Source organism: Eleutherodactylus coqui, chromosome 3, assembly GCF_035609145.1.
Source record: "Eleutherodactylus coqui strain aEleCoq1 chromosome 3, aEleCoq1.hap1, whole genome shotgun sequence".
Taxonomy (NCBI): domain Eukaryota; kingdom Metazoa; phylum Chordata; class Amphibia; order Anura; family Eleutherodactylidae; genus Eleutherodactylus; species Eleutherodactylus coqui.
In genome coordinates, this window is record NC_089839.1 from 110,765,868 (window position 1) to 110,790,822 (window position 24,955).

At 43.3% G+C, this 24,955-nt stretch overlaps 1 protein-coding gene across 4 annotated transcripts; it reads right to left on the reverse strand.

Moving 5' to 3' along the window:
• Nucleotides 1-3,591: 3,591 nt before the first annotated feature.
• Nucleotides 3,592-24,955, reverse strand: MTRF1L (mitochondrial translation release factor 1 like). 4 transcript variants are annotated; one of them, XM_066595966.1, is made up of 7 exons: nucleotides 24,585-24,955; nucleotides 23,436-23,515; nucleotides 18,987-19,170; nucleotides 18,737-18,900; nucleotides 15,438-15,555; nucleotides 11,608-11,744; nucleotides 3,592-3,820 (listed from the first exon to the last, which is right to left on the reverse strand). In XM_066595966.1, the coding sequence occupies exons 1-7, from the start codon at nucleotides 24,895-24,897 to the stop codon at nucleotides 3,611-3,613; spliced, it is 1,206 nt and encodes a 401-aa protein (XP_066452063.1). In that variant the 5' UTR covers nucleotides 24,898-24,955; the 3' UTR covers nucleotides 3,592-3,610. The 4 variants fall into 4 exon arrangements, with proteins under 4 accessions (XP_066452063.1, XP_066452065.1, XP_066452064.1 ...); XM_066595968.1 differs by having other exon boundaries at nucleotides 24,572-24,694; XM_066595967.1 differs by lacking the exon at nucleotides 24,585-24,955 and adding an exon at nucleotides 23,650-23,832.

Sequence of the window (24,955 nt, forward strand, 5' to 3'; positions counted from 1 at the left end):
AACGCATCAGCCATTGATTTAACTGGGACCTTAATTACACCGTACGCGTGTGATGTGCACACGAGTGCGAGGTTCCCCATTAAAAACCAACCGTAAACACTTCTCATCCCCTATCTCACGTGAAACCTATATATGGGGATCAGAATTTCACAGAAGCGATGGGAGGCATTTTACCCCCCCAAATCACTCGTATCTGCAGGTAAAGCTCACGTTAACGAGCGTGATATCGGGATGAGTTTCTCGGCCCAATATCACACTCGGCTGAGTGAAATGAGCCTGACGGTGTATTTACATGGCCGAGGACAATATTGCAGTTCTGCGGGTGCACCCACAAGGACGACAAAATCGTGTGTTTTATGCATTACAGACACACAAAAACCCACCAAAACATCATTTGCAAGAAGTGTGTTTAGCTGGGCGATTCTTGTCCTATGATATGGAAACATTGTAGCATGTTCAATTTGTTTGCGAATCTCATACGAGAATAGAACATGCGGATGTGCGGTCTACCCCACAACACGCAGCATACAGATGGGGTGTCTGTGTGATGCGAGTCGCACCTGAAAATGCCACGCATGGCTTGCTGTCACCCGTGTAAATGCAGCCTAAACTTGCAATTCTGCTTGGGAGTGCGATGCGTTTTTTTTGCTTAAAAAACAAAACTCATCTACATACTTGTGTTTTTAACGCATGTTAAATTAAAAAAAAAAAAAAAAAATCACAAGTACTTCCAATAGTTTGTGTCAAAAATTGTATTGCATTCACATGCAAATAACATGGCAGGTGAGCGCAATGCAATGTTTTTCATAAGATCCCTTAGGAAATGCGCAATTTTCCCACACATGAAAATCGCAAGTGCACCAATGTGAGTGCGATGCGATTTTCTCACAAAACACGACACTCACATAAAACTCACAGGTTTATAAGTGCCAAATTGTGTATATATATCATGTAGTTTCACAGCAAGCAGGGTGTGCTGGTAAAAACCTGCACTGTGTGGCAATATGAGGAGAGTAGGGGGCCCAGCGTCCAAACAGAGAATCCGGTGAGCTGACGGGGAGAGCTGTGAAAGATGAAGCCATATCAGCCATTCCTATAGTCTCTCTTTCTTTCTGGCATTCTGAATGTTGGACAAGAGGACCCTTGCACTCGTGGGAGGCAGCAGAACCAGCACCTTCCAGACATGCTTAGAGCCAAACAACAATACTAGAACCGCTAGATCCGACCCATGCCAGACAGAGGACAGACCCCACTTACTACAATGAGGTCCGTCCAACTTCTAGCATGTTGACCAAACGTTTACCGGACGGAGTAGTGCAGCAGCTATGAATGCCTCTTCACGTTTTATCGTGGCCCTTGGATGCGGCTCTCAGATCAAAAGGTTTGAGCGTGGCTTGATTTAGGGTCTTTTAACACTCTGTTCTGTAGTATACACCAGGAGGATTTCCCAGCATGTACCTCTGACATACAGTAGCATCTGTCACCCATAGGCTCCCAGGCCACGCAGTATACATTTTTTCTATTGCAGAAACCCATCATGTCCGGTACTGCAGCTGAGGCCCAGTTACACTTTCTTCCACTGCTTCTGAAATATGGATCGTAGGTGTAATTCTCCTTACCTCAGCTATAGTCCCCTCTCCATGATGAAGACCAGGATTCCACTTGTTCTAACATACGTCATTATCTCACACAGGTGGGAGAGAGCCCGGATCGGGATGTTTTCTCTCCCAGGTTCTACCAACTGCTCAGAGAGTATATTGCACCATTCCTTTTACCACAGACTCTCGGTGCTGTCCCCTTCCTCTACAGGCCCTCCAGGTGCACATTGTAGTTTTACCAAAACTAGGAAAGGATGCATTATTTTTTGACCCATAACCCTCCTTAATGTGACCGTTAAGCTTTTCACCAAAGTACTAGCTTTGATTCATAAAGAACAGGTAGGGTTTGTTCCTGGCAGAGAAGCTAGAGATAAGAGAGAGTTTTAAGTGTGTCAAGTATGAGGGCTTGCTATTTTGGGGACCCTCTGTGGCTTCTAGCGGTTGATATAGAACATGCCTATGAAAGGGTGTGTTAGGGGTTCAAAGACAGAACCCTTCACAGAATTTGCAGGGCGGAAGGCGGACTGGGAAAGCCCGCTCCATACAAATTCTGCCCATGCTCATAGGTGACGAGATCAAGACAAACTGTTTTTGGCAGTGGAAGTGTCATCAAGCTATACATTTTGCCTTCTGGGCAGAGGAGCTACTTTTAGCAGTCTACTTCATTTTATGGAGGAGGTGGCCTTAAAGGGGTTGTCCCGCGCCGAAACGGGTTTTTTTTTTGTTTTTTTTTTAACCCCCCCCCCCCCCCCCGTTCGGCGCGAGACAACCCCGATGCAGGGGTTAAAAAAACAAACCGCTCAGCGCTTACCTGAATCCCGGGGGTCCGGCGTCTTCATACTTACCTGCTGAAGATGGCCGCCGGGGTCTGCTCCCTCCGCGGACCGCAGCTCTTCTGTGCGGTCCATTGCCGATTCCAGCCTCCTGATTGGCTGGAATCGGCACGTGACGGGGCGGAGCTACACGGAGGCAGCATTCTGCACGAGCGGCTCCATAGAAGAGAGCAGAAGACCCGGACTGCGCAAGCGCGGCTAATTTGGCCATCGGAGGGCGAAAATTAGTCGGCTCCATGGGAACGAGGACGCTAGCAACGGAGCAGGTAAGTAAAAAACTTTTTATAACTTCTGTATGGCTCATAATTAATGCACAATGTACATTACAAAGTGCATTAATATGGCCATACAGAAGTGTATAGACCCACTTGCTGCCGCGGGACAACCCCTTTAAGCAAGGGACCCTCTCACCATCTTGATAAAACCTCACCTTTTAGGCACATTTACAAGATTACAATGTTCTAGCACTATTAATTTTATTGCATTACTAAAACAGAAAAGCTTCAGGGAAAATTCTAAAGCCCCATTGACACACGATTGTCGTTTGACAACTGAACAAATTAATGCTGAGGATTTACACTTTAAGATAATAGTATGAAAGCCATCTCCATCCTTAGCTATGTAAACTCTGCATATGTTTGCTCATGTGGGCGTGTGTTTATGCGAGGAATCTCTGGCCTGGAGGTTTTTAATCAATGTGAACAAAGCCATGGTCTTCTGCCACATCCGTAAACAAGTAGGCCTTGTGTTTAGCAAAGCAAACAGAAATCACCCCTCCACTCAGTCTTTCTAACGACTAAACAAATGTCATTTAAACCAAGCCAAAAGTGAACAAACGACTATTTTTATGCAGGCTAAAAGTCAGCGATAAACAACTGAACAAATAGTGGCTTCGCATTTACACGTTTGAACGAATTTTGACTGATGATATTGTGTGTAAATGGGCCTTTAAAAACAACACACACCCAACAGATCATTTAACCTGTAACAATACTGATTCATTTGCACTACAGAGCAAATAAAACATTTTTGGATGTAACACATTGTTTGGCCTTATGCTTGAAGCCTACAACCAGTTTTGTAGATTCACGTTGTTCCTTGTGATTTGGCAAACTATTCTGAAAAATGATTGAAGTCAAGTTGAATACATAAGACAGGAGTCTAAGAATTGCAGCGCCTTTATTTACAAATGTTCACGTTATCAATAATTTCCTTCAGGGATTCGTAGTCCGAAAAGTCACTAAGAGCCTGAATCGTCTCATCTAAAAGTTCATTACCAAACAAGAACTTGTCGATATTGTGCACAGACATGCCAATCCGATGGTCCGTAATACGGTCCTGGGGGAAGTTGTAAGTTCGAATTTTCTCTGACCTTCCTTTTGTCCCAACCTAGAGAAAGCCATTCATAGTATATGAAAATGTACCGCTCAATCATGAACACAAGCATCATTACAGCAAAGATGCTACCAAGGATCACGCCAGAAATAGGCAAAATATACCCAGCACGGACACTGTAAAAATATTGCAATTGTGTTAATATTTGATCATTTTTGTCTTTATATGAAAATATGATATTTGACTCAGACACATCATCTAATAGATGCTGGAAAAATACTGTTCAACAGTTGTCTTAGGACTAGAGATGAGCGAGTATACTCGCTAAGGCACATTACTCGAGCGAGTAGTGCCGTAGCAGAGTATCTCCCCGCTCGTCTCTAAAGATTCGGGGGCCGGCGCCGGTGACAGTAGAGTTGCGGCGGGGAGCAGGGGGGAGAGAGGGAGAGAGCGATCTCCCCTCCATTCCTCCCCGCTCTCCCCTGCCGGCCCCCGACTCTTTAGAGACGATCGGGGAGATACTAGGCTAAGGCACTACTTGCTCGAGTAATGTGCCTTAGCGAGTATACTCGCTCATCTCTACTTAGGACCAATACGTGGCTCAAGCCAACCGTATGCGACGGCTTTATTATCGTCGGGGTGGTGGCATGAGTCATTTCTTTTCAAGTGTCATTTCTGCCACGAGCTGGGCTCAGACAACCGTACGGTAAAATGCAGCATTTGACTGGCGTGTGGAGCTGTGTATCACTGCGTTTGTGATTGCGTACGTCTGCGCATGACAGCACATCTTGCGCACTGGCATCCTGGTTTCTTTCTTTTTTTTCAACTTTTACCTCATGCTTCCTAGAAATCTACGTAAAACATGCCGTACATACGCAATGTAATTGCGTATCTACTGAGTTTTTATACTCACTGATAGGGCTGTATTGTGAGTAATACATGGTAAAATAAAAAAATAATTTGCATGTTCTAAAACGCACATATTATATGTAATGGATGTATGCAAGTGTGAATGGATCAGTGAAAATCAATGTACTTTCATTGACTCCATTCCACACATATTATGTGCACGTAATAAGCTATTAAATTAGGCTCGTGTGAGCCCAGCCAAAGTGTCCTGACAGTTCAAGAGGGCAGGAGACAGCTACATAAGCTACCTAAACTGACATTTCAACACCAATTACTACCCAGCTTCCCCAAAAATAAGCCCTAGCATGATTTTTCAGGATTTTTGAGGATGTATGAAATATAATACCTACTCCAAAAATAAGCCCTAGTGACCCGTTTATATGGGGGGAAAAAATGTAAAGAGTCCAGGCAGCTATACAGGTAAAAAAGTAAAATCTTTTGAAGCAAAAATTAATATAAGACCATGTCTTATTTGCAGCAAAACAGGTTATTTAGCGCTCATTCACACGGGCATATGCAGTTTCCAGTTGCACGAAAATGCAGAATATTTACACATCGAAATGCACATATTCCCTGCGTATTGTGGGGGTTTTTTTGGTTCGAAAGCTCGCTATAACATTTTTGTTAGCCATTAAAAAGATTACTTTGTTTCTCTTACTGAGAACAATCATATTATGCTTACATATTTACACGATCCCATGGACTTTAAAGGGGTTGTCCCGCGAAAGCAAGTGGGGGTATACACTTCTGCATGGCCATATTAATGCACATCATGCATTAAATATGAGCCAAACAGAAGTTATTCACTTACCTGTTCCGTTGCTGGCGTCCCCGTCTCCATGGTGCCATCTAATTTCAGCGTCTAATCTCCCGATTAGACGCGCTTGCGCAGTCCGGTCTTCTCCCTTCTGAATAGGGCCGCTCGTGCCGGAGAGCTGCTCCTCGTAGCTCCGCCCCGTCACGTGTGCCGATTACAGCCAATCAGGAGGCTGGAATCGGCAATGGAACGCACAAAGCCCACGGTGCACCATGGGAGAAGACCTGCGGTCCACCGTGGGTGAAGATCCCGGCGGCCATCTTAGCAAGGTAAGTAAGAAGTCGCCGCAGCGCGGGGATTCGGGTAAGTACTATCCGTTTTTTTTTTTTTTACCCCTGCATCGGGTTTGTCTCGCGCCGAACGGGGGGCCTATTGAAAAAACAAAAAACCCGTTTCGGCGCGGGACAACCCCTTTAATGGCCTATTTTAGTGTGCAATTCTCACTAAAACAGGACATGCTGCATTTTTTTTTTCTTCACACGACTGAAAGTACCTTGAAAAATACACACTAATTTGAATACCCCAATGCAAACCAATAGATATTTAGCACTCCGTATTATGTGCATATAAAGTACACGAGTCATACAGAGCTTATATACACCCGTGTGAATGAGTCCTTACTATAGCTTCAGTTTTAATTTTTGCCCTTTGCTTCAAAACTTTCCACCAATTTTCACCCTCAGAGCCCCCCTCTCCTTCCCTCGAACACGTACAGCTCACACACACGCTTCTCTTCCTTAACCTCCTAATGCTATAGGACGTACAGTTACGTACTGCAGCTTCGGGGTGTTTATGGATGGGGGAATAGTCAAAGCATTGCACGTTCTCGTCCCCTCTGGGGACTGAAAAAAATGAAAAATAAAACTTTTTACAAATCATCAAAAAAATAAATAAGGTAATAAAAGTTAAAACAAAAACCATTTGCCATATTTACAATAAAAAGGTCCGTAAAAGCACATCAAAATAATGTGTTATTTACCACGCACGGTGAACGTCGTCGTCAGGAAAAAGAAAAAAAAAAAAAAAGCTTTTTTTGGTCACCTGTCTCAAAGAAAAAGATTAAATAAAAAGCGATCAAAAAGTTGTACATACTCCAGAATGGTACCAACGAAAACTACAAAACATCACACCAAAAAGTGAGCCCTCGCACAGCTATGTCAAAGAAAAAAATGTAAAGCTCCCCCAAAACCCTAAATATTGTATTGCAGTAATGATACTGACCTCATAGAATAAAGGTATCAGGACATTTTTGTTGCAGTGTGTACTCTGCAGAAACAAGACACCCAAAGATGGGAGAATTCTGTCTTTTTTTTCAATTTCGCTCCACTTTTTAAAAAAGTTTTTTAGTACATTAAATAGTACCATTGGAAATTACAACTCTTCACGCAAAAAAAAAAAAACAAGCCCTCATACGTCTATGGATAAATAAGTTATGAATTTGTAAAAGGGGGAGGAAAAAAAACAAAATAAAAAAATAAATAAAATCTATTCCATCTACTCTCCTTGTGAGTGGTGGGCATCTACTGTCCCTCCCCACCAGTTTCTAACTTCCTAATTTTGTGAAATTCAAAAACCCAGAATGAGAGTTGAACATCCGCATGATCACCGAGCCTCCCTTTCAGTTTCTTATCATCACTAACCTCCTCCCCTAGGTCTCTCACAATTTACAACTTCTCCCTCGCACAAAAACAGCAATATGCTTGATCTGGTTTAGGTCTTACTCTTTAAACTCCTCTGCCCCGCTCTCTGACCACAACTTCCTTTCCTTCACTATGAGGTATCCTTGTCATTCTAAACCTACAGTCTGTTCATACTCAGCTATGTATATACTCCCTACAGTTATTGTCCTCAATCTCTTCTCTGCCCCGATCTGGCTGCCTAATGTTATAACGAAATCCTCAAAGTGTCCTGAACAAAGCAGCTCCCCCATCCTAACGCAGACTGTAGCACACACCTCTAACACATTTCCTTCAGGGGTGCTCTAGGTGTGTTTAACACCCATTGAGAAAATCAGATGGCAGCAGATTTCCTCCATCACAACTTAACTCTTCACTGGGCCAAAGAAATCTACTTCACCACTCATCTCCTAACATTTTTTACTTTCTCCTTAGCCCTAAAGGGCAGCTGCCTAGGACTAATCTTCGTCCTGATTGGCTGGCTACTTTTTTCAAAGAGAAGATTATTAACATCCAGCAAGCAAGAATTTCAGAAATCACCGAGTAGCTTTTATTCCTTTCCCTCCCGCACTTCATCTAGTTCACCCTCAGCATTTGACTGAACTACAGAAAAAGAAGTCTCAAGTTCCCCTACTCGCCCTACAACCCGCATCACTGACCCTATTCTCTCACACCTTGTCCAGTCCCTCCATGGTTGTCATTATTCACCTTGCAACAATGCTTTCTTCTGGTATTTTTCCCTCCTCCTCTAAACATGCAGTCATATCCCCATTGCTAAAGAAATAGTCTTAACTTATCCTATGCTACTAATCTCCCCCTTCTCAAATTCTGGGAATGCTTGGGCTACTCTTGCCTAATAACTCTTCTCAACCCCTTACAATCTGGTTATCGTACTCTACATTTTACAGGAACTGCCCTTACACAAGCATCATTCAATGTCCTGATGGCCAAACCGAACGGCAACTACTCTACCGATTCTTCTGGATCTCTCTGCAGCGTTTTATAGTATAGACCGCTAACTGGTTAATACAGTTTTATGTATAGTTTCCAATTTATGTAAAAGATGGTGCGACCATTGTTCAGCACAAGCACTTCTACCTTGTGCCACACCCCTATTACCTCCTAATGTGTAGGCTCTTTCCATTATCTTAGTTGTTTATTGATTTAGCCCCTTCTTGACCGCCCTATATTGTTCTTATGTCCTGACATTGCAGAACATGTATGGCAGAAGATCACGCGGCTATCTACCTCCATACACTGCGGACGACAGCTGTTTATTACAGCTAACACTTGCAGGCGATGGCTCTGAAGAGCCACGCAGCTCATCGGGGCTGTTAACCCTTTAAATGCCGCTGTCAATTCTGACAGCGGCATTTAAATTCCTCGACCGATGTTCGGGTGTCCCGTACAGCCCCCCCGCAATGAGATCGCAGGGAGACGTGCAGGTGTCATGGCCACCGGGGGCCTTCATCCCTGTGGGGTAGCTTGGTAGACTGCCTGTCAGATTGCAGTATGATGTAATGCTATGGCATTACATCATAGGGCAAGAGCGATCAAAGAATCACAAGTTGTGGTCCCCTAATGCTGAGTTCACACAAGGCGGATTTGCGGCGGAAATTCTGTCTGAAATCTCGCCGCGGCAATTCTGCCTGCGGTTGCTAATCCCAGGTTTGGCCCACCATGTGGACAAGATTTCTCAGAAATCTCGTCCACACGGGACGGCAAATCCATCGCGGCGCGGATTTGCCAGCCGCAGCATGTCCATTCTTTCTTTTTATGTTGCGGACGGCGCTCCCATGGAGTACCGCGGGTTTCGAAGCAGCGCTTTCCTGGCGGAAATCTCGCTGCGGCCAAACCGCCTAAGGGGAATAATAATGAAACATGCCTTTTGCCATATTCATAATAAAATAACACAAAAATACATATTTGGTATCGCTGCGTCCATAGTGGTCTGATCTATCAAAATAACGCATTATTTACCCCACATAGTGAGCGCCAGAAATGCGTTTTTTTGGTCACCCTGTCTTCAAGAAAGAATGCAATAAAAAGCAATCAAAAAGTCATATGTATTCCAAAATGTTAATATATTTGAAAAAAAAAAATACTACATGTAGTACAGCAAAAAAAAAAAACAAAAACAAAAAAACAAAAACTAAGTTCGGTATCGTAGTAATTGTTCTGACCCATAGAATAAAGTGATCATATAATTTGTGTTGCAGTTTATGCACCGTAGAAACAAGATGCACCGAAAGATGGCGGAATTTCATTTTTGTTCAATTTTTCGCCACTTAGAATTTTTTAGGTTTTTCACTACATTAAATAGTATCATTGAAAAATACAACTCATCCCGCAAAAAACAACGGATACGTCAACGGATAAATAAAAGGAGTTATGATTTTTTTTTTTAAAGGGCGGGGGAGGAAAAAACAAGAAAAAAAGGAAGAACACAAAAAAAACTCGGTCACTAAGAAGTTAATACTGTAAGTAAATATATTAAGGTGCGATTAGACAATGATTATCGTTTCAAAAACTGTTCAAACGAATGAAAGTGAAAGATAATCTGTCAGTTTAAAAACGCAAGCCAACGACGAATGAGAATCGTGCGCTTCTCATTTGTCATTTAGGCATAAAAATCATTGTCCTCTGGTTGCGTTTACAACACTGATCATTCAGGGTGTCACATAGGACTGTGAAACACTGAACAAGAAGTTCACGATTCTTAACCCCTTAATGACACGGCCTATTTTGGCGTTGAGGACCAAGCGATTTTTTGGTATTTTTCCATCTCCATTTTTCAAAAGCCATAACTTTTTTATTTTTCCGTGGACGCGGCCGTATAAGGGCTTGTTTTTTGCGTGGCGAACTGTAGTTTTTATCGATGCCAATTTTGGGTACATAGACTATATTGTAAATTTTTTTTTTTTTTTTTAATGATCGCAGAGAGAGAAAACGCATCAATTCTGCCATAGATTTTTTTATTTCTTTTTTACACCGTTAATCATGCAGCATAAATGAGACTTTCCATTTTTTCTGCGGACCGGTACGGTTACAACGATACCAAAATTCTAACATTTTTTTTAGGTTTTCCCACTTTTCTGCAATAAAAACCCTTTTTTTTGGAAATCTTTTTTCTATTCTAAATTGCTGCATTCAAAGTCACGTAACTTTTTTATTTTTTGATGTACAGAGCTCTATGAGGGCTTATTTTTTGCGAGACGAGCTGTAGATTTTATTGGTACCATTTTGGCGTACATACGACTTTTTTGATCACTTTTATTGCGTTTTTAGTGAGACAAAATGCTAAAAATGAGCATTTTGCCTCAGTTTTTTAGCTTTTTTTTAGCGTTTTTTTCGGTGCACAGTCAAAAGCATGTGCAACTTATTGTACGCATCGTTACGGACGCGACAATACCAAATATGTGGGGTTTTATTTTTTTTTTACCTTTTTTTATGCTAATCTGAGAAAAAGCATAAAAAATGGTTTTTTTACTCTTTTCTTTTACATTTTTTTTAATTCATTTTTTAAATCTTTCTTTTTTTTATACTGTTTGTGTCCCTCTGAGGGACTTTAACCACTGCCCTGATGATCGCTGGTATAAGGCATGGCAGAGCTACTGCTCTCCCATGCCTTATCGCTCATACAGCGATCTCAGGCATAGGCAATACAGGACGCCAGTGTCTGGCGTCCTGTTGCCATGGTGACAGGCCGGGCTCTCGCGATGACATCGCAAGAGCCGGCCGGAGACACAGAGGGAGCCGCGCTCCCGCTGTGAACTCTTCCCCTGCCGCGATCTACTTAGATCGCGGCAGGGAAGGGGTTAAAAGTGGCGGGCGCATCTCCGATGTCCCCCCGCTGCTGCAGCGAGACGCCGGCTGTGACTGACAGCCGGCTCCCGCTGCGGGGTAGCGCTGGATCACCCGCCCTGCTTACGCCCTGCAGCGGGAATGGGTTAACAATGATCTGCCTGTCGAGTGTGAAGGAGCTGGTGATGACATCAGCTTGTTCGCTCTTGTGAATGAGACTCATGAGGTTCTCGTTTGGTGTAAAACAGCCATTACTTTGCCTTTTCAATCTCCCTCTGATTTTGTAAGGTGCTACAGAATAAGTTGTCACTATACAAATTTAGAACTATGGTAAATAAAATGACAGTCATCAGTTAATACTAGATATTACTTGGTCATATCTTTACTAGACTTTCTTTTTAGTAGTCAGCGTGGCTTAACACCATATATCTTAAAATTGTCTCACGACCTTTTAACGATTGCTGACCTCTGCCCTAAGCAATACATGCCAGAAAGTGGCTATATAGGCATAGAGATATATCAAGTGCCATCCAGATCATTACTGCATTTCACCCAACCAATAATGGACTCTCATCCCAAGCCACAAGTCTGTCATCAAATAGCGAAGGCATTTTGTAGCTTTTCAGTTAATTTACCTGGATTTTTCTTGAACTTTGTCGCTTACTACCCTGCTCTTCTAACTTCATGTTATATAACTTTGCATGAAGAACTTTCATGGCAATCTCTTTGTTTTTTATTTGCGATCTTTCTTGCTGGCATTCAGAAACTACGCCTGTAAGATAAGAAAAAAATACGTAAAAGAAGAAGTGTGTAAAAAGGGCAATATCCATTCCAGTTCAGCCAAGTTACAAATAATCAAATAGCTTTCTTTCCAGTAATCAGCTAATAAAATCAGAACGTATTAATATATTACAGTTTTAGTATTAATATTTTAAGGCCTTGACATCAAGTTAACAGACACCTGAAAAGCTCACTGGATAAGCTCTGGTTAAAGTGTACCCGAGTTTTCAACAAGTTTTCTAAACTACAACCGCTTCTAAGTTCTGATTTTCAGGTGATCTTCATTTCTCTTCTGTTTGCAACCCATTTTCAGGCAGGGGCATGTAGTGAGCCTAGCATTCTGCCAGTAGTTCATGTCCTGACTTCGCATGCTGCACTGCACTGTCTCTGGTCCAGTCAGCAAAAAGGCAGTAACTTAATGCCCGCCCTTCAGCTTTCCCAGGATGATCAAGCATTTATAGATCTTCTGGCCAAATGGTTAGCAAACCCACTATAATGTGTCTGTGTGAATTGTGTGTGCATACATCCACCAACAGCAAGAGAGGCAGAGACTGTGGAGATGGTTATCACAGTGTCTGCAGATCTGTCAGTCTGTAAGTGCAGGAAAACTGTCTGTGAAAATAGCCCCTCCCCCTGTTATGGAAATGTCCCTGTGTTCTTGTTACTAAGGAAGCTCCATACCCAACTACAGAGACTGGATTGCAGAGAAGCTGGATCCTTACCGACAGCCGGTGAAATGTGATTTACAGGGGTAAAATTACAAAATTTTTAATACAAGTATATTACAGAAATGATGAGACTCAAGGCCCATTTACACGCAAGGATCACTGGTAAACAGGATTTTTCGTTATAATGAATGTGAATGGTGTTCTTAGCCAAGTTATGGGTGCTGAATTCGAAAATGAAATCAGTTTTTGCCTATCGGGCTCAGTTTTCTTGTGACACGCTACCTTTTATAGAAATCCTTGAAAACACGAAATTTTGGTTTATTTTGCTGTGGCTTAGCATTTCTGTTACAAAGAAGGTGAATGGTGTTCTCAGCTAAGTCATGGGTGCCGAATAGGAAAATGAAATCAGTTTTTGCCTACTGGGCTCAGTTTTCTTGTAACATGCTACCCTTTTTATAGAAATCCTTAAAAATGCTGCATTTCGGTATTCTATTGTGGCTTAATTTAATTCAGCAGTTGCAATTGTTGAAAAACTGTTTGAAATATACTAGAAATTACAATACAAAACCCTTAGATTAGAAAGGCACCACCAGGGAGGTTTGGCAACATTGCCCATGAGTCATGCTCGAACATGTACAAACATGTTCCGTAGCGTCAGTTGCCACCTGTATCTCCGCATCGAGAGTTCAGTTAACAATTTCTGTTGGAAGTGACTGCTTGTAGTTCTACATATCTGAGGGTTTGTGTTATGGAACTCGCGTAGCAGAAGCGTGTAGTATTGCCAGATACATATAATAGCTACATACGCTGACGCAAGCATTTGCGAAAACCATTATCACATGAAAACTGGGGCTGATACAGAAATTCAGGGAAGAAGTATCTTCCAAAAACAGTGTGTTTTGTTCTTGCAACAGAAATATAGTTTTTTTTGTAGACCAGTATAATCTTTCAAATGACTAAAAGATTTAACGATCTATATGCATAAACTTTTAATGGACATTAACACTTTATTATTTTCATTTGCATGTAAAAGGGCCTGCACAAGTTGTTTGCAGACCCTAGTGTGTGATTAAACACATGCCCAGTTGTGTAAAAAGCTGGTGCACATTCCATATTTCTCTCTGGGTTACTGTAAACATGCCATCCAGAGAACAGCGTGTGGTCTATTGAGAGGTAAATGAGTTTGCTTATCTCTCAGTAGCTAAATGATGGATTTTAAAGTTAGCCATAAAAACATCTTTCAAAACGAAAAGTGCACGATGCCTGTGTAACGATTATCGCTCATTTTCGGTAGTTTGAACAAATTGTGAGTGATAATCGCTGCATGTAAAGAGGCCTTAAAGGGGTTGTCCCGCGCCGAAACATTTTTTTTTTTTCAATAGCCCCCCCCCCTGTTCGGCGCGAGACAAACCCGATGCAGGGGTTAAAAAAGAAAACGGGATAGTGCTTACCTGAATCCCAACGCTCCGGTGACTTCTTACTTACCTGGTGAAGATGGCCGCCGGGATCTTCTCCCTCGGTGGACCGCAGGTCTTCTGTGCGGTCCATTGCCGATTCCAGCCTCCTGATTGGCTGGAATCGGCACGTGACGGGGCGGAGCTACAAGGAGCCGCTCTCCGGCACGAGCGGCCCCATTCAGAAAAGAAGAAGACAGGACTGCGCAAGCGCGTCTAATCCGGCGATTAGACGCTAAAAATTAGACGGCACCATGGAGACGAGGACGCTGGCAACGGAACAGGTAAGTGAATAACTTCTGATAACTTCTGTATGGCTCATAATTAATGCACAATGTACATTACAAAGTGCATTAATATGGCCATACAGAAGTGTATAACCCCACTTGCTTTCGCGGGACAACCCCTTTAACACAAGCTTCTAGATGAGCCCAAGTTCTTTGAAAGGTTAGTGCCCCTTAAAGGGGTTGTCTCACGCCGAAACGTTTTTTTTTTTTATTCAATAGGCCCCCGTTCGGCGCGAGACAAACCCAAGGGATGGGTTAAAAAAAAAAAAAAAAAAAGTTTATTACTTACCCGAATCCCCGCGCTGCGGCGACTTCTTTCTTCCTTTACCAAGATGGCCGCCGGGATCTTCACCCACGATGCACCGCGGGTCTTCTCCCATGGTGCACCGTGGGCTCTGTGCGGTCCATTGCCGATTCCAGCCTCCTGATTGGCTGGAATCGGCACACGTGACGGGGCGGAGCTACGAGGACCAGCGAAAGTCATACTCACTTCACGTAATCTCCCGTAGCTGCCTCATGGTGGCCCACTCCCACCTGCAATATGCTTCTGGCTCTAGTGTGGTTGTCACAGGGTCATGTGACTGCTGCAGGCATTACCGGCTGAATTTAGCTCATAATCAGCTGGTAACTGGCTGCAACGTTCCTGCTGTAGCAGGAAGTAGAGTGCAGCTGTAAATTAGGCCCCAAGAGAACGGTAGCTGAAAGGGATTAAATCAGAAGAGTATGACTCATGTTTTTACACAGGGCTGAGAACACTTCAATTTCATTTTTTTCTCACCTCACTTACCCCCTAAGGCCCCCTGTCCACGTCCGTGATGGAATATGGCTGGGGGTGGGGAGAGAGCTGTCAAGTTCTCTGTGATGAGCCTATCAGACAGACAAGCTCACCGCGGAGAATCGCGGCATGCCGCAATTTGAATCCCGCGAGTGGAGAATCGCTACGATTCTGCGCTCGTGGACAGCGGGGCTGCGCTTTCCATTGTGGCCGCGGGTAATGCAATAAACTAGCGCCCGTGGACAGGAGCCCTATGGACCAGACATTTCAAGCATTCATTTTTTATTTTCCCTTTCGCACCTTTTTTTTTTAAATTACATTTTTGTCATTATGCTAGAGCTAAGATGGCCTTTCAGTTTGGGTATAAGCAGGCACCCATCATACCCACCCAACATTTTTTTTTTTAATGTAGATCAGTCCATTAGCCATCATGGGGAAAAAAAAAGGAGGGGGATGACGGATTATTATTAAACAAGATGAAGTCTCACATAGATCACCTACCAGTTGGTAAGTGGACAATCCTCACTGCACTGTCTGTAGTATTTACGTGTTGTCCTCCAGCACCACTTGCTCTTTTGGTATCGATACGTAAATCCTTAGGATTAATTACTAAATGAATCTGGAGACGCACAGAAAAAAAAAATCATGTATTTTCCATTAGCACTTTTTATTCTAGCTATAAAAGCAGTTTATAAGGTTGTTTTCTTGCAAGTGACCTTCGGTTTGGCTGCCCAGAAAGCAGTCTCCTTCCAGCCCAAGTAGCCACTAAATCAGTACAAGCACTGCAGCCGTTGTTCCAAGTTTTAGCTTAAAGCCGCTGTTCAAAGAGCTCAATCACCATATAAAATGTTCTTCAGCCTTCTAATATTCTTACACCCAATATACTCAGTTTCAATTCCTCGCTATTTTCAAAATCACTATTAGAGAAAGCAGCTTTGCTTGCATTCAGGGGCAGCGGCTGCTAGGGCTATAACAATGTATCACAACCCATAAGCCCGACAATGGGAGAGAAGTTTACAACTACGACTGCCTACAAAAGTTGTAAGGTGCAAACAGTCCCCACAGTCACAGATACAGAAGTATTTGGAGGTATCCTTAAGCCATGTTCACACAGTGCGGCTGCAATCCACTAAAATACTGAACAGCAAGGTTTTTAACACCTTAAAGGCATGGCCCTTCCCCACTCCTTTATAAAAAAAAAAAATTCACTTTTATTTATCCATCGCCACGGCTGTCTGAGGGCTTGTTTTTTGTAGGCCAAGTTGTATTTTTAATGGTCTTTCAATTTAAAAAAAAAAAAAAAAAAGGAAAGAAAATTTGAACGATTATTGTTCAGTGTAAACAATACTGATAATTCATTCACTTATCGTTCATTTCACGCAAACATGAAAATAATCATTGTCTCATTCACTAATCGCTTGGTTTCAATAGAGATCGCTCAGTAGTTTTTATTCACTGATACAGCGAACATAATGCAATTAATCCGCAGCACTCTTAAAGGGTCGTTCGTTTGGCTCACAAGCCTTAAGGTCCTTAATGCACATCACTTAAAAGACTCTGAGCCATAGACTCATATGCAAAATCCACCATATACAAAGGAAGTGACAGTATATCAGGCGTATAAATTCCACTAATAGTTTTATTCCTCCATAGTTCGCGATGTTTTGATCCACTCGGGGTCTTTGTCAAGCAGCGAACTGCACAGAACAATTTAGCGATTGATTCATTTTTCCGTCTGTATGAGCAGGTTTCACAAGCGAACGCCGACATCTTATGCTCATGTGAATGATAAATCGTTCCGTGTAAAAGCACCCTTAATCCCAGAATTTGTATATTGGGTATTGTTGATGGGCGTACTCTTTTGGGAATTCAGAGAGGATTGTATTAGGAAGCAGATTACTGCCCATTGGAAGCAGCCTGCCCCCTCCCCAAGTTATAATTGCATTGTTTGGGTGCGGTAATATTAGGTTTTGTGTGTGTTATGCTTATGAATGTATAAATGTATAGACATTAAAGTGTAATTGTATTTAAAAATATAACCTAAATAAAAATGATTTGATTTAAAAATTCAATAGCAGTTTACCCACAAAACTGGGTCCCTCAGCAAGCAAGTGAAAGCTGCACTGAACCGCAGACAGGCAGAGTGTTGTACTGCAACATGTGAACACAGCCTCAGAGTGTGGAAAGAAGTCTCATTTTGCATGCATTGATTTCTTAAGTAATCAAAAAATGATTTGTGGTTTGAAGAGTCATTGCTGAGGATCTAATGGACATTTCCATCATTACAGTCATCAGCAACAATAGAGAGGTTTCCTTCTGGCCCACAGGAGTGTTACATCATTACCTAGAGATAGTTCTCACAAGAGCTCTTTAACATGTCAGGAACTACGTAGACATGGTCTACTGATCCAGTAATATTTACTAATCAGTCTTTCAGAGCTGTAAGGCTGGGTTCCCATGGGACGGAAATCCTGCGATTTGGCCGCACAGAAAAAACACAAGATTTCCGCGGGATAAGCACTGCTTCAAAACCTGCGACAGTTTGCCATGTGTTTTGGAGCAGTCCGGCCGCCGGCATTCCGTTGCGGCTTTCTCTCCCCATAGAGAGGCAGCAGCGTAAAAGAAAAAAAGAAAAAGGTATTGACATGCTGCAGCTGTCAATTCCGTGTTGCAGTGTCGGGTCAGTGTGGCTTTGCCGCCCCGTGTGGGTGAGATTTTTGCAAAATCTCATCCACATGGCTGGCTAATCCCGGGATCAGGAGCCACGAGCAAATTTGCTGCACAGAAATTCTGCATGGAATTTCCGCAGCAAATCCATCCCGTGTGAACCTAGCCTTAATCCCCAACAAGACTCACCTTCCTTCTATGACCACATTCACATCAGTGTTGCCGGCTCCAATGCAGATCTGGCATAAAATCCTGGATGAACAGCATCTGCAAAATTCCGAAGGGCAGAACGGAAACTGGGCAGATGCCATTCTGGTCAGGGAGGTCCATTCAGCGCCATTTGATTCTGCCATATGACAGATCCATTCCGCCAGAGATTCCATTTTCTTGCCCCCATAACAGAGCAGAAAAATAGGAACCCAAACTAAACCCAAATGCAGATGTGAACGTTGCCAGAACAAAACATGCACAGAATGGGCCATCGAAAAGCAGACACTCTCTTTAACCATTTAAGGACCAAGCACGGTAAATATAGTGTTTTAATCCTGGCCAACAGCAAAAGTACAGCGCAAGATTAAAGCTTCTGCAAAAAAGGCAGGAACAGTTTGTACCTTTGGCTGTTAGACAGCTGGGGATCCAGATGAGAAGGGAGAAGTGTTTTTTAACACCAACCAAAACAGTCATCATATACACCCTGAATCTAAGACTATACACATTATATATCAAAAATTGAAAGAAAAAAGCAGAACTTATTTTAGCGTAAATATACAAATTTTAAAGATAGATAAGGTTTTACCCCCAAATAAGATTCTGAGGGGGAAAAAAGAAAAAAAAAAAAAAAAAAGAAATTTAAAAAAAAGCAAAAAACTGCAGTAAAGTGTGTGTGTGTGTAATATATATATATTAGCCCTTGGTCATAAAAAAAATAAAAAAGGAAAAGCAAAAATAATTTTGGTATTTGAAGAAATAAATAAAATAGGGCAGCAAAACCACCACATGGATAAAATCCATAAAAGAGGTCTTGTCCTTTAGGACCAAAACAGCCTGGTCCTTAGGTGGTTAAATAAAAAGGCACATAATACTGAATCCAGCTCTGTAGAGTCTAAACGTCATTTTTGCAACACAGTGCTTACCTCACTTGGCTGCGGTAGAATAGCGACAGTCATAGTGCTTGTGTGGATCCTCCCCTGTTTCTCAGTTTTGGGTACTCTCTGAACTCTATGTACGCCACCTTCATATTTCAAATGTCTATAAGCATCATATCCGCCCACACTTGCCGTTGCATGTCGCACTCCCCCTAAAACACACACAATATGGATGGTTATTAGCCACGACAACACGCCTTCGAGTTGGCAACACTTTAAAGCATGCAGGACTATTCACCCAAGTCACTGTAATAATATCCGAGAATGTCAAAGCTCCAGTTCTTATAGGTGGCATAACGCCGATACATATCAAATATCTCAGCCGTGAAGAGCATGGCCTCTTGTCCTCCAACACCAGCGGTCACCTCTAGTATAAGATCACTGTGGTCAGCTTCTTCTTTGGCGAGTAAGAGCCAAGCCATCTGTACAACAGAAATAGTAACGTGAGGAGATCTACAAGGCAAGCCGAATCAAGGGATTTCCCAAAGTAGGGAAAAAAACAAACTGCTGCACAAGTTTACTTTTAAGGACATGACAAATGTTTGTGATGGTATAAGAACGAATGAAAAACATGCAGAATTACAGTAAGAAGTGGTGACGGGTCACGTACTGCCCCACTGTAGTGGTGGCAAGACAAAACTGTGTGACAAGGTGGATGTAGTCCTGAGTTATAATACAAGTATGGAACAATTCCCCATGCCAGTATAGGCTGTATACTTATGTTTATGAACTCCATTTGGTCAAAATACGTCCAGAGGGCCCTATTCATCTGATGTATCCCAAAGTGGTACCCCTGTGGCATACATGAGGCTGGCATGTATCAGCATACTATTTGTTTATAGAATAGAGATGTCAGGGTGGTTTCACACCTGCGTTTGAAGTCCTTTTAAAACTGATCAGATTTTAACTAAATTACAAACTGAAGCAGAACTGATGCATGCAAATACCTTTTTGGGGTAGAGTAGCTGATATTGGATATGCAAGTCATTGTACACGCCACAAGTTTCACTCTGGGAGGTCTGCCAGAGCTATTCTCCAAACCAGCACAATGTACACTCCTGGCTAGTGGGTAGTAGCTGGGCTTTTCCCTCCCCCTTCTTGTCCCTCTGAGGTCACCTATTGTTTTGCTTTTTAAAAGGCAGAGGGAAGCCTTTCAGTTTGCTTCCCTCTGTCATTGACTTTAATGCCAAAAACAAAAATGGAAAAAGTTCTTTCCGTTCGCTGTTTTTTTTTGGGGGTGGGGTGGGGGGGTGGATGGGGGATGAGAACAATACTGCTGCAAGCTGCGCTTTTTTCTGTTCAGAGAAACTGAAAGCAATTGGAATGGAATAAAATTGAACCCAAACTGAGTTGTATCGCTCTCTATGGGTGCAGTTTGCTTCAGTTTTTTTATTTAAAAAAAAAACAAAAAAAAACACAACACAGAAAACAGAAATTGAGGGACAGATGCAGATGTGAAACCACCTCAACTCTATTCAAGGGGCTACAGTTAAAAAATAAATAAATAAAATAAGACCCGGTGTGTATTACTATACAGTTAAAGGGGTTGTCCAGTTACTGGACAACATTTCTGCAATAGCTCCAAGTACCTTACAATAAGCAAGACTTCCAAGTCCTCTGCCACAGGGATCCAGCAAAGCTGCTCTGCCAGCAACCTGGTGATTGTTGTGGAAGATGTCGTCAGCTGAAGCCACCTGACCGCTGCAGCATCTGCTCTGAATCCCTGGCCTAGGATGTGAGTGCTGATGCCAGGAGAAGGGAGGCTGCAGCATCATTGCCCAATGGGGAGATGGCAGATCAGCTTTGCTGGATTCACATGATCCCCTGTGATTATATAAGATAGACTATCACACAAGCGGGAGAAAACATCTAGCAGAGTCACTAATAATGATTACACAACTCCTGTCACATAATTTAAATAGAGGAGATCACAGCTCGTCGTCCTGACTGTATATTTATGAACTGAAGTTTATTTAGGCGAACACAGATGGTAATGGCAGTATTTTCCCTGCAGGCAGAGATGGTACTGCCTCTAGCTGGTCATGTGATGCTGTACTGATGCAGCATGGGAGTATTGACATAGTATAAAGAAATCTCAGCACCTAGATGATACTTGAAAAGCTCGATAGATAATGTGAGCAGAGACAGCAGCACACCAGAAAATAATACCACTTTTGTGGGGGAGTAACAAGAAAGTCCGTGCAAGCTTCACTATATGTCCAGACTTCAAGTGGACTCAAAACGAGCAATCCATCAGTAAGTAGGAAGCAGCACAGCAGAGAAAGTACTTATTGAGTCATTTCATAGGTAAAAAATCCTTGTCTTTAATGGAACATCTAGGTATAAAAGATGGCAGAACGCTTTTATACCTGGATGTTCCAATAAAGACTAGTATTTTTTACCTATGAAATGACTCAATAAGGACTTTCTCTGCTGTGCTGCTTCCTGCTTACTGATGGATACTTAAAAAGCATCAGACAGGAGGAAATCAGTGGGAGCTGCACTTGTAATTGGAGGCTGGGGTTGCATTGATTTCAATGAGAGCTGTGCCTGCAATTACGAGCACCGGCCACTACACAGTGGTCAGAGCAGCGGCTTCCGTTCTGACCCTGATGAATCCCAGCCGCAACAGTGGGCGCTGCCTAGAAAACCCCTTTAATTGCCACAGAGCCTCTGAGTATCCTCAGACAGCACACCCAAGTGAGACTTCCATCTTTGCACCATTTTACTAGCCTTCCTGTGTGCCACAGCTCTTAAAGGGGTATACCCATCATACACTGCTGCTATAAAGCGTTAGGTGCAGATCCCACTTTACCCACAATAACTGGCCCTTTTTGCCAGGCAATTCACAGCTGCATCGTAAAGGAGAATCAGGCTTTGTTTATATAAGCCACGATGTCCTTGCTCAGCCATCTTGACGATCAACTTTGTTAGCACAGATCTTTGTGTGAACTTATTCTATAAACTCTGTTGGCGTAATGATTAACTTGATGGTGCAGAAACTGTATTTTAGTATTGACTAAAGCGTCCTCCAGCAAGGGCCTAAGAATTACTAGACTGACTTATCAAAGGTCACCAGAGATGCCTTGAGAAGATGAGAGCGAGATAACCATGTCCTGCAGGTCACTGAGCTGGTTATATTCTACATGTACTGACAAATTTGCAACAGACATTGGAGACTTGTGTAGAGAATACTCTGGAAAGAAATTCTTGGAAAAGTGAATCACGTCAACTGGTATAATCACCCCCCACATAACACAGAAAGGCAGCCGTCGTCCCCCCCCCCCCCCCCTTCTCCTGCGCAGTCATAGGACTCCAATCTATGACAGCGATTTCTAGCAAGTTCTTCCAAATAAGACGGAGGTGGCCACTCTCGTGTGTGGCCTCTTCTATTGCAGTTCTAGAGAGTCGAGCAACTAGAGGTGGGACCGGATTTTTAACGCATCCTGTGGATATGCCATAGAGGAAAGTAATTGGAAATGCCTGTTTAACCCCTTAAGGACCAGTCTGTTTTGGTCCTAAAGTACCAGACACTTTTTAGGTGATTTTACTGCCCTATTTTTTTTCCCTTCAGCTACCAAAATTATTTTTGCTGCGTTTTTTCCTCGGGACATATAGGGCTATTTTATATGTTTTTTCACTGACTTCCCACCACCCTGTTTTTTAGTTTTATTTATTTATTTATTTTTTTAAATGTATAGTTATTTTTTAAAATAGCATATTTACTCTAAAATAAGTTACAGGAATGGGTTCCTCATTTTTGTTTCAAACATTTTTATATATAATTTGCATAGTTTTGGATTACAGGCCACATGCGGTGACGGTTTTGGTTGGCGTTGAATTTGGGTCATTTTCTTTTTTATGTATGTATTTTTATTTTATACTTTTTTTTTTTTACTTATTTTTGTAACTTTTTTTTACCATCTATATCCCCCATGACGTCAATTTAGACCCCTGGGGGGGCAGTTACAATGTCTTTTTTTTCTTCTTAATTTCACACTTGCACTGTAGCTGGGGCATCCATAGGAGCCCCAGTTACAGGGGAAAGCATCCTCCTGTAGCGACAGTAGTGTTGGCAGAGCAGATCGGGGTCTGCTAGGACCCTGCAGCTCTGCTGTGCCAGGGGACACCCAGCGGTCATGTGATCGCTGGGTCATGTAGTGGAAGTTATACTATCACATCTTAGTGCATAGTGCTCGTTGAGTGCTATGTATCCGGGAAAGGAGAAGGCAGAAGCAGTTAAAAACTGCTTCTCTCTTCTCCTCCAGGTCCTCCGTTTTGTCTAACAGCCAAGAATACGACCTGCTGCTGCTTGATTGCAGTAGAGGCTTTAATCCCATGCTGCCCATCTTATCAGCAGGGATTAAAGCCCAGGACCAAACACCATACATATATTTACCGTTCATGGTCCATAAGGGGTTAAAAAAGGTTCGCTAAACGTAACTACAACTCCCATCCTCCGTTTGCCCCTGGACAGGAGTACTGTATATTAGGCTTTTGATCATCCCATTCAAAAAAGACTTACAAAAAACTAGTGATGGCCGTGGTACCCAATCGCATTCCAGCGTTCACTTTTTTTTTAGCAATACTTGGAACATGAAGGCAGAGAACCAACTGGTTTCAGTGGGCGACGTGCATTAGTGCTGGTAAATCCCACTCAATGTGCTGTAGAGTATATATACGACACCTTGTACTTTAGCCCGATTATCTCCTCCTCGCAGGAAGTGATGTCCGCCAGCACCAGAGACTTCAAGTCTTCATTATCCTCTGCAAAGAAAAAAAAATGAGAGCACAGGTGCAACGAGGCAACAGAAGGGTCAACTTTGAGGAACAGAGCGTTTTGTACCATTCACTACACACGCCAGTCTCTGCCCTTAGTGGGCATGAGACCTTAGACTTACTTGCCCCAGGACACATCAGATGAGTCTGGCCTCCCTTATGTGTTCTAAGCCGCAGTATGTTCCAATCAACGTCACCAAGATGGTGCAGATTGTCACAAGATACCAGGGGCCAGTGAGCCCCGCACCCCATCGGTTGTCTAACTGAGGGGTTCAAAGTACTCTAGCGCAGTGATTGAGAACTTTTTAGAGACCGAGTGCCCCAACTACAACCAAAGTGCCAACACAGCAATTTAACCTGAAAACTCAGTGAAACTCATCCCAATACGTGCGATGTACCAATGGCTGCCAGGCGGTTCTCTGTAAAAAAAATGCCTCCCATCACTTTGAAGATTGGCAAGAGTTTCCCATCGCACTCGCGTGCACCTCGCAATGTGTTCCTGGCCCACTGAAAACTCCTCCTCCCTTCTCCGCACCCCCTGTGGAACCAAGGAGGAGAGGTCGGGGAGGAGGAACCAGAGTACACACACTGCCCGCAGTCTGTGCACCCGAAGCAGTGGTACTCACTTTCATGGTGATCAGAGCAGCTGAGTGCCACCGCCTGGCTACTTCAGTCAGTCACACTGAAGGGCAGCGCCAACCCAGGAGGCATATTAACAATTTCTGTAACAGCTCAGCCCTAACAACCAAATGGGTTGAATCCGACAACTTAAACAACCAATCAGTTTTCTGGAATTGCTGAATACGGGTGAGCTACTACAGAAATTGTTAATTTGCCCCCCTTTCCCGAGTGACAGGCAGGGGGACACCTGTTCTCAAGATCGGCAGGGCTCTCAGCGGTGACACCCCACCAATCAGCAGCTTATCCTCCATACTTCGGATAGAAGATGGGAGATCCCTTACATGAAACATATTAGCAGCCCCTATAGGTAACGGGCCGGAGTCACACGCCGCGGGGCGCCGATCGGGGACAGCCGCCACTTACCGCCAGTACCCACCTCCAAGCAGTTGCCGCAGCTCCAGCAGTTCCCTCTCTTTGCCCCGGAGCTCCCGCAGTACAGGCAGCTCCCGCCGCACATCCGCACTGCAGTCTGCCGCCTCCTCAGCCACGGCCCCCCATTCCTCCAGCCGCCGGAGGTGAACGGTCCACGCATCGCTCCTCACCAGCTCCTCCAGCAGCGGCGAGCGGCCATTATCACACAACGTCCGGCTGCTCCGCCCCAACACCGGGTACTTAGTTATTACATTACTGCCGCTTCTGGGAATGGTGCGGACTCCGCACAAAAGGCACTGGGCAACACGGAACAGCATGCCGGACTGCAGTTTCACCTCTAACCCGCCGCTCAAAGACGCGCCGCCATCTTTGTGA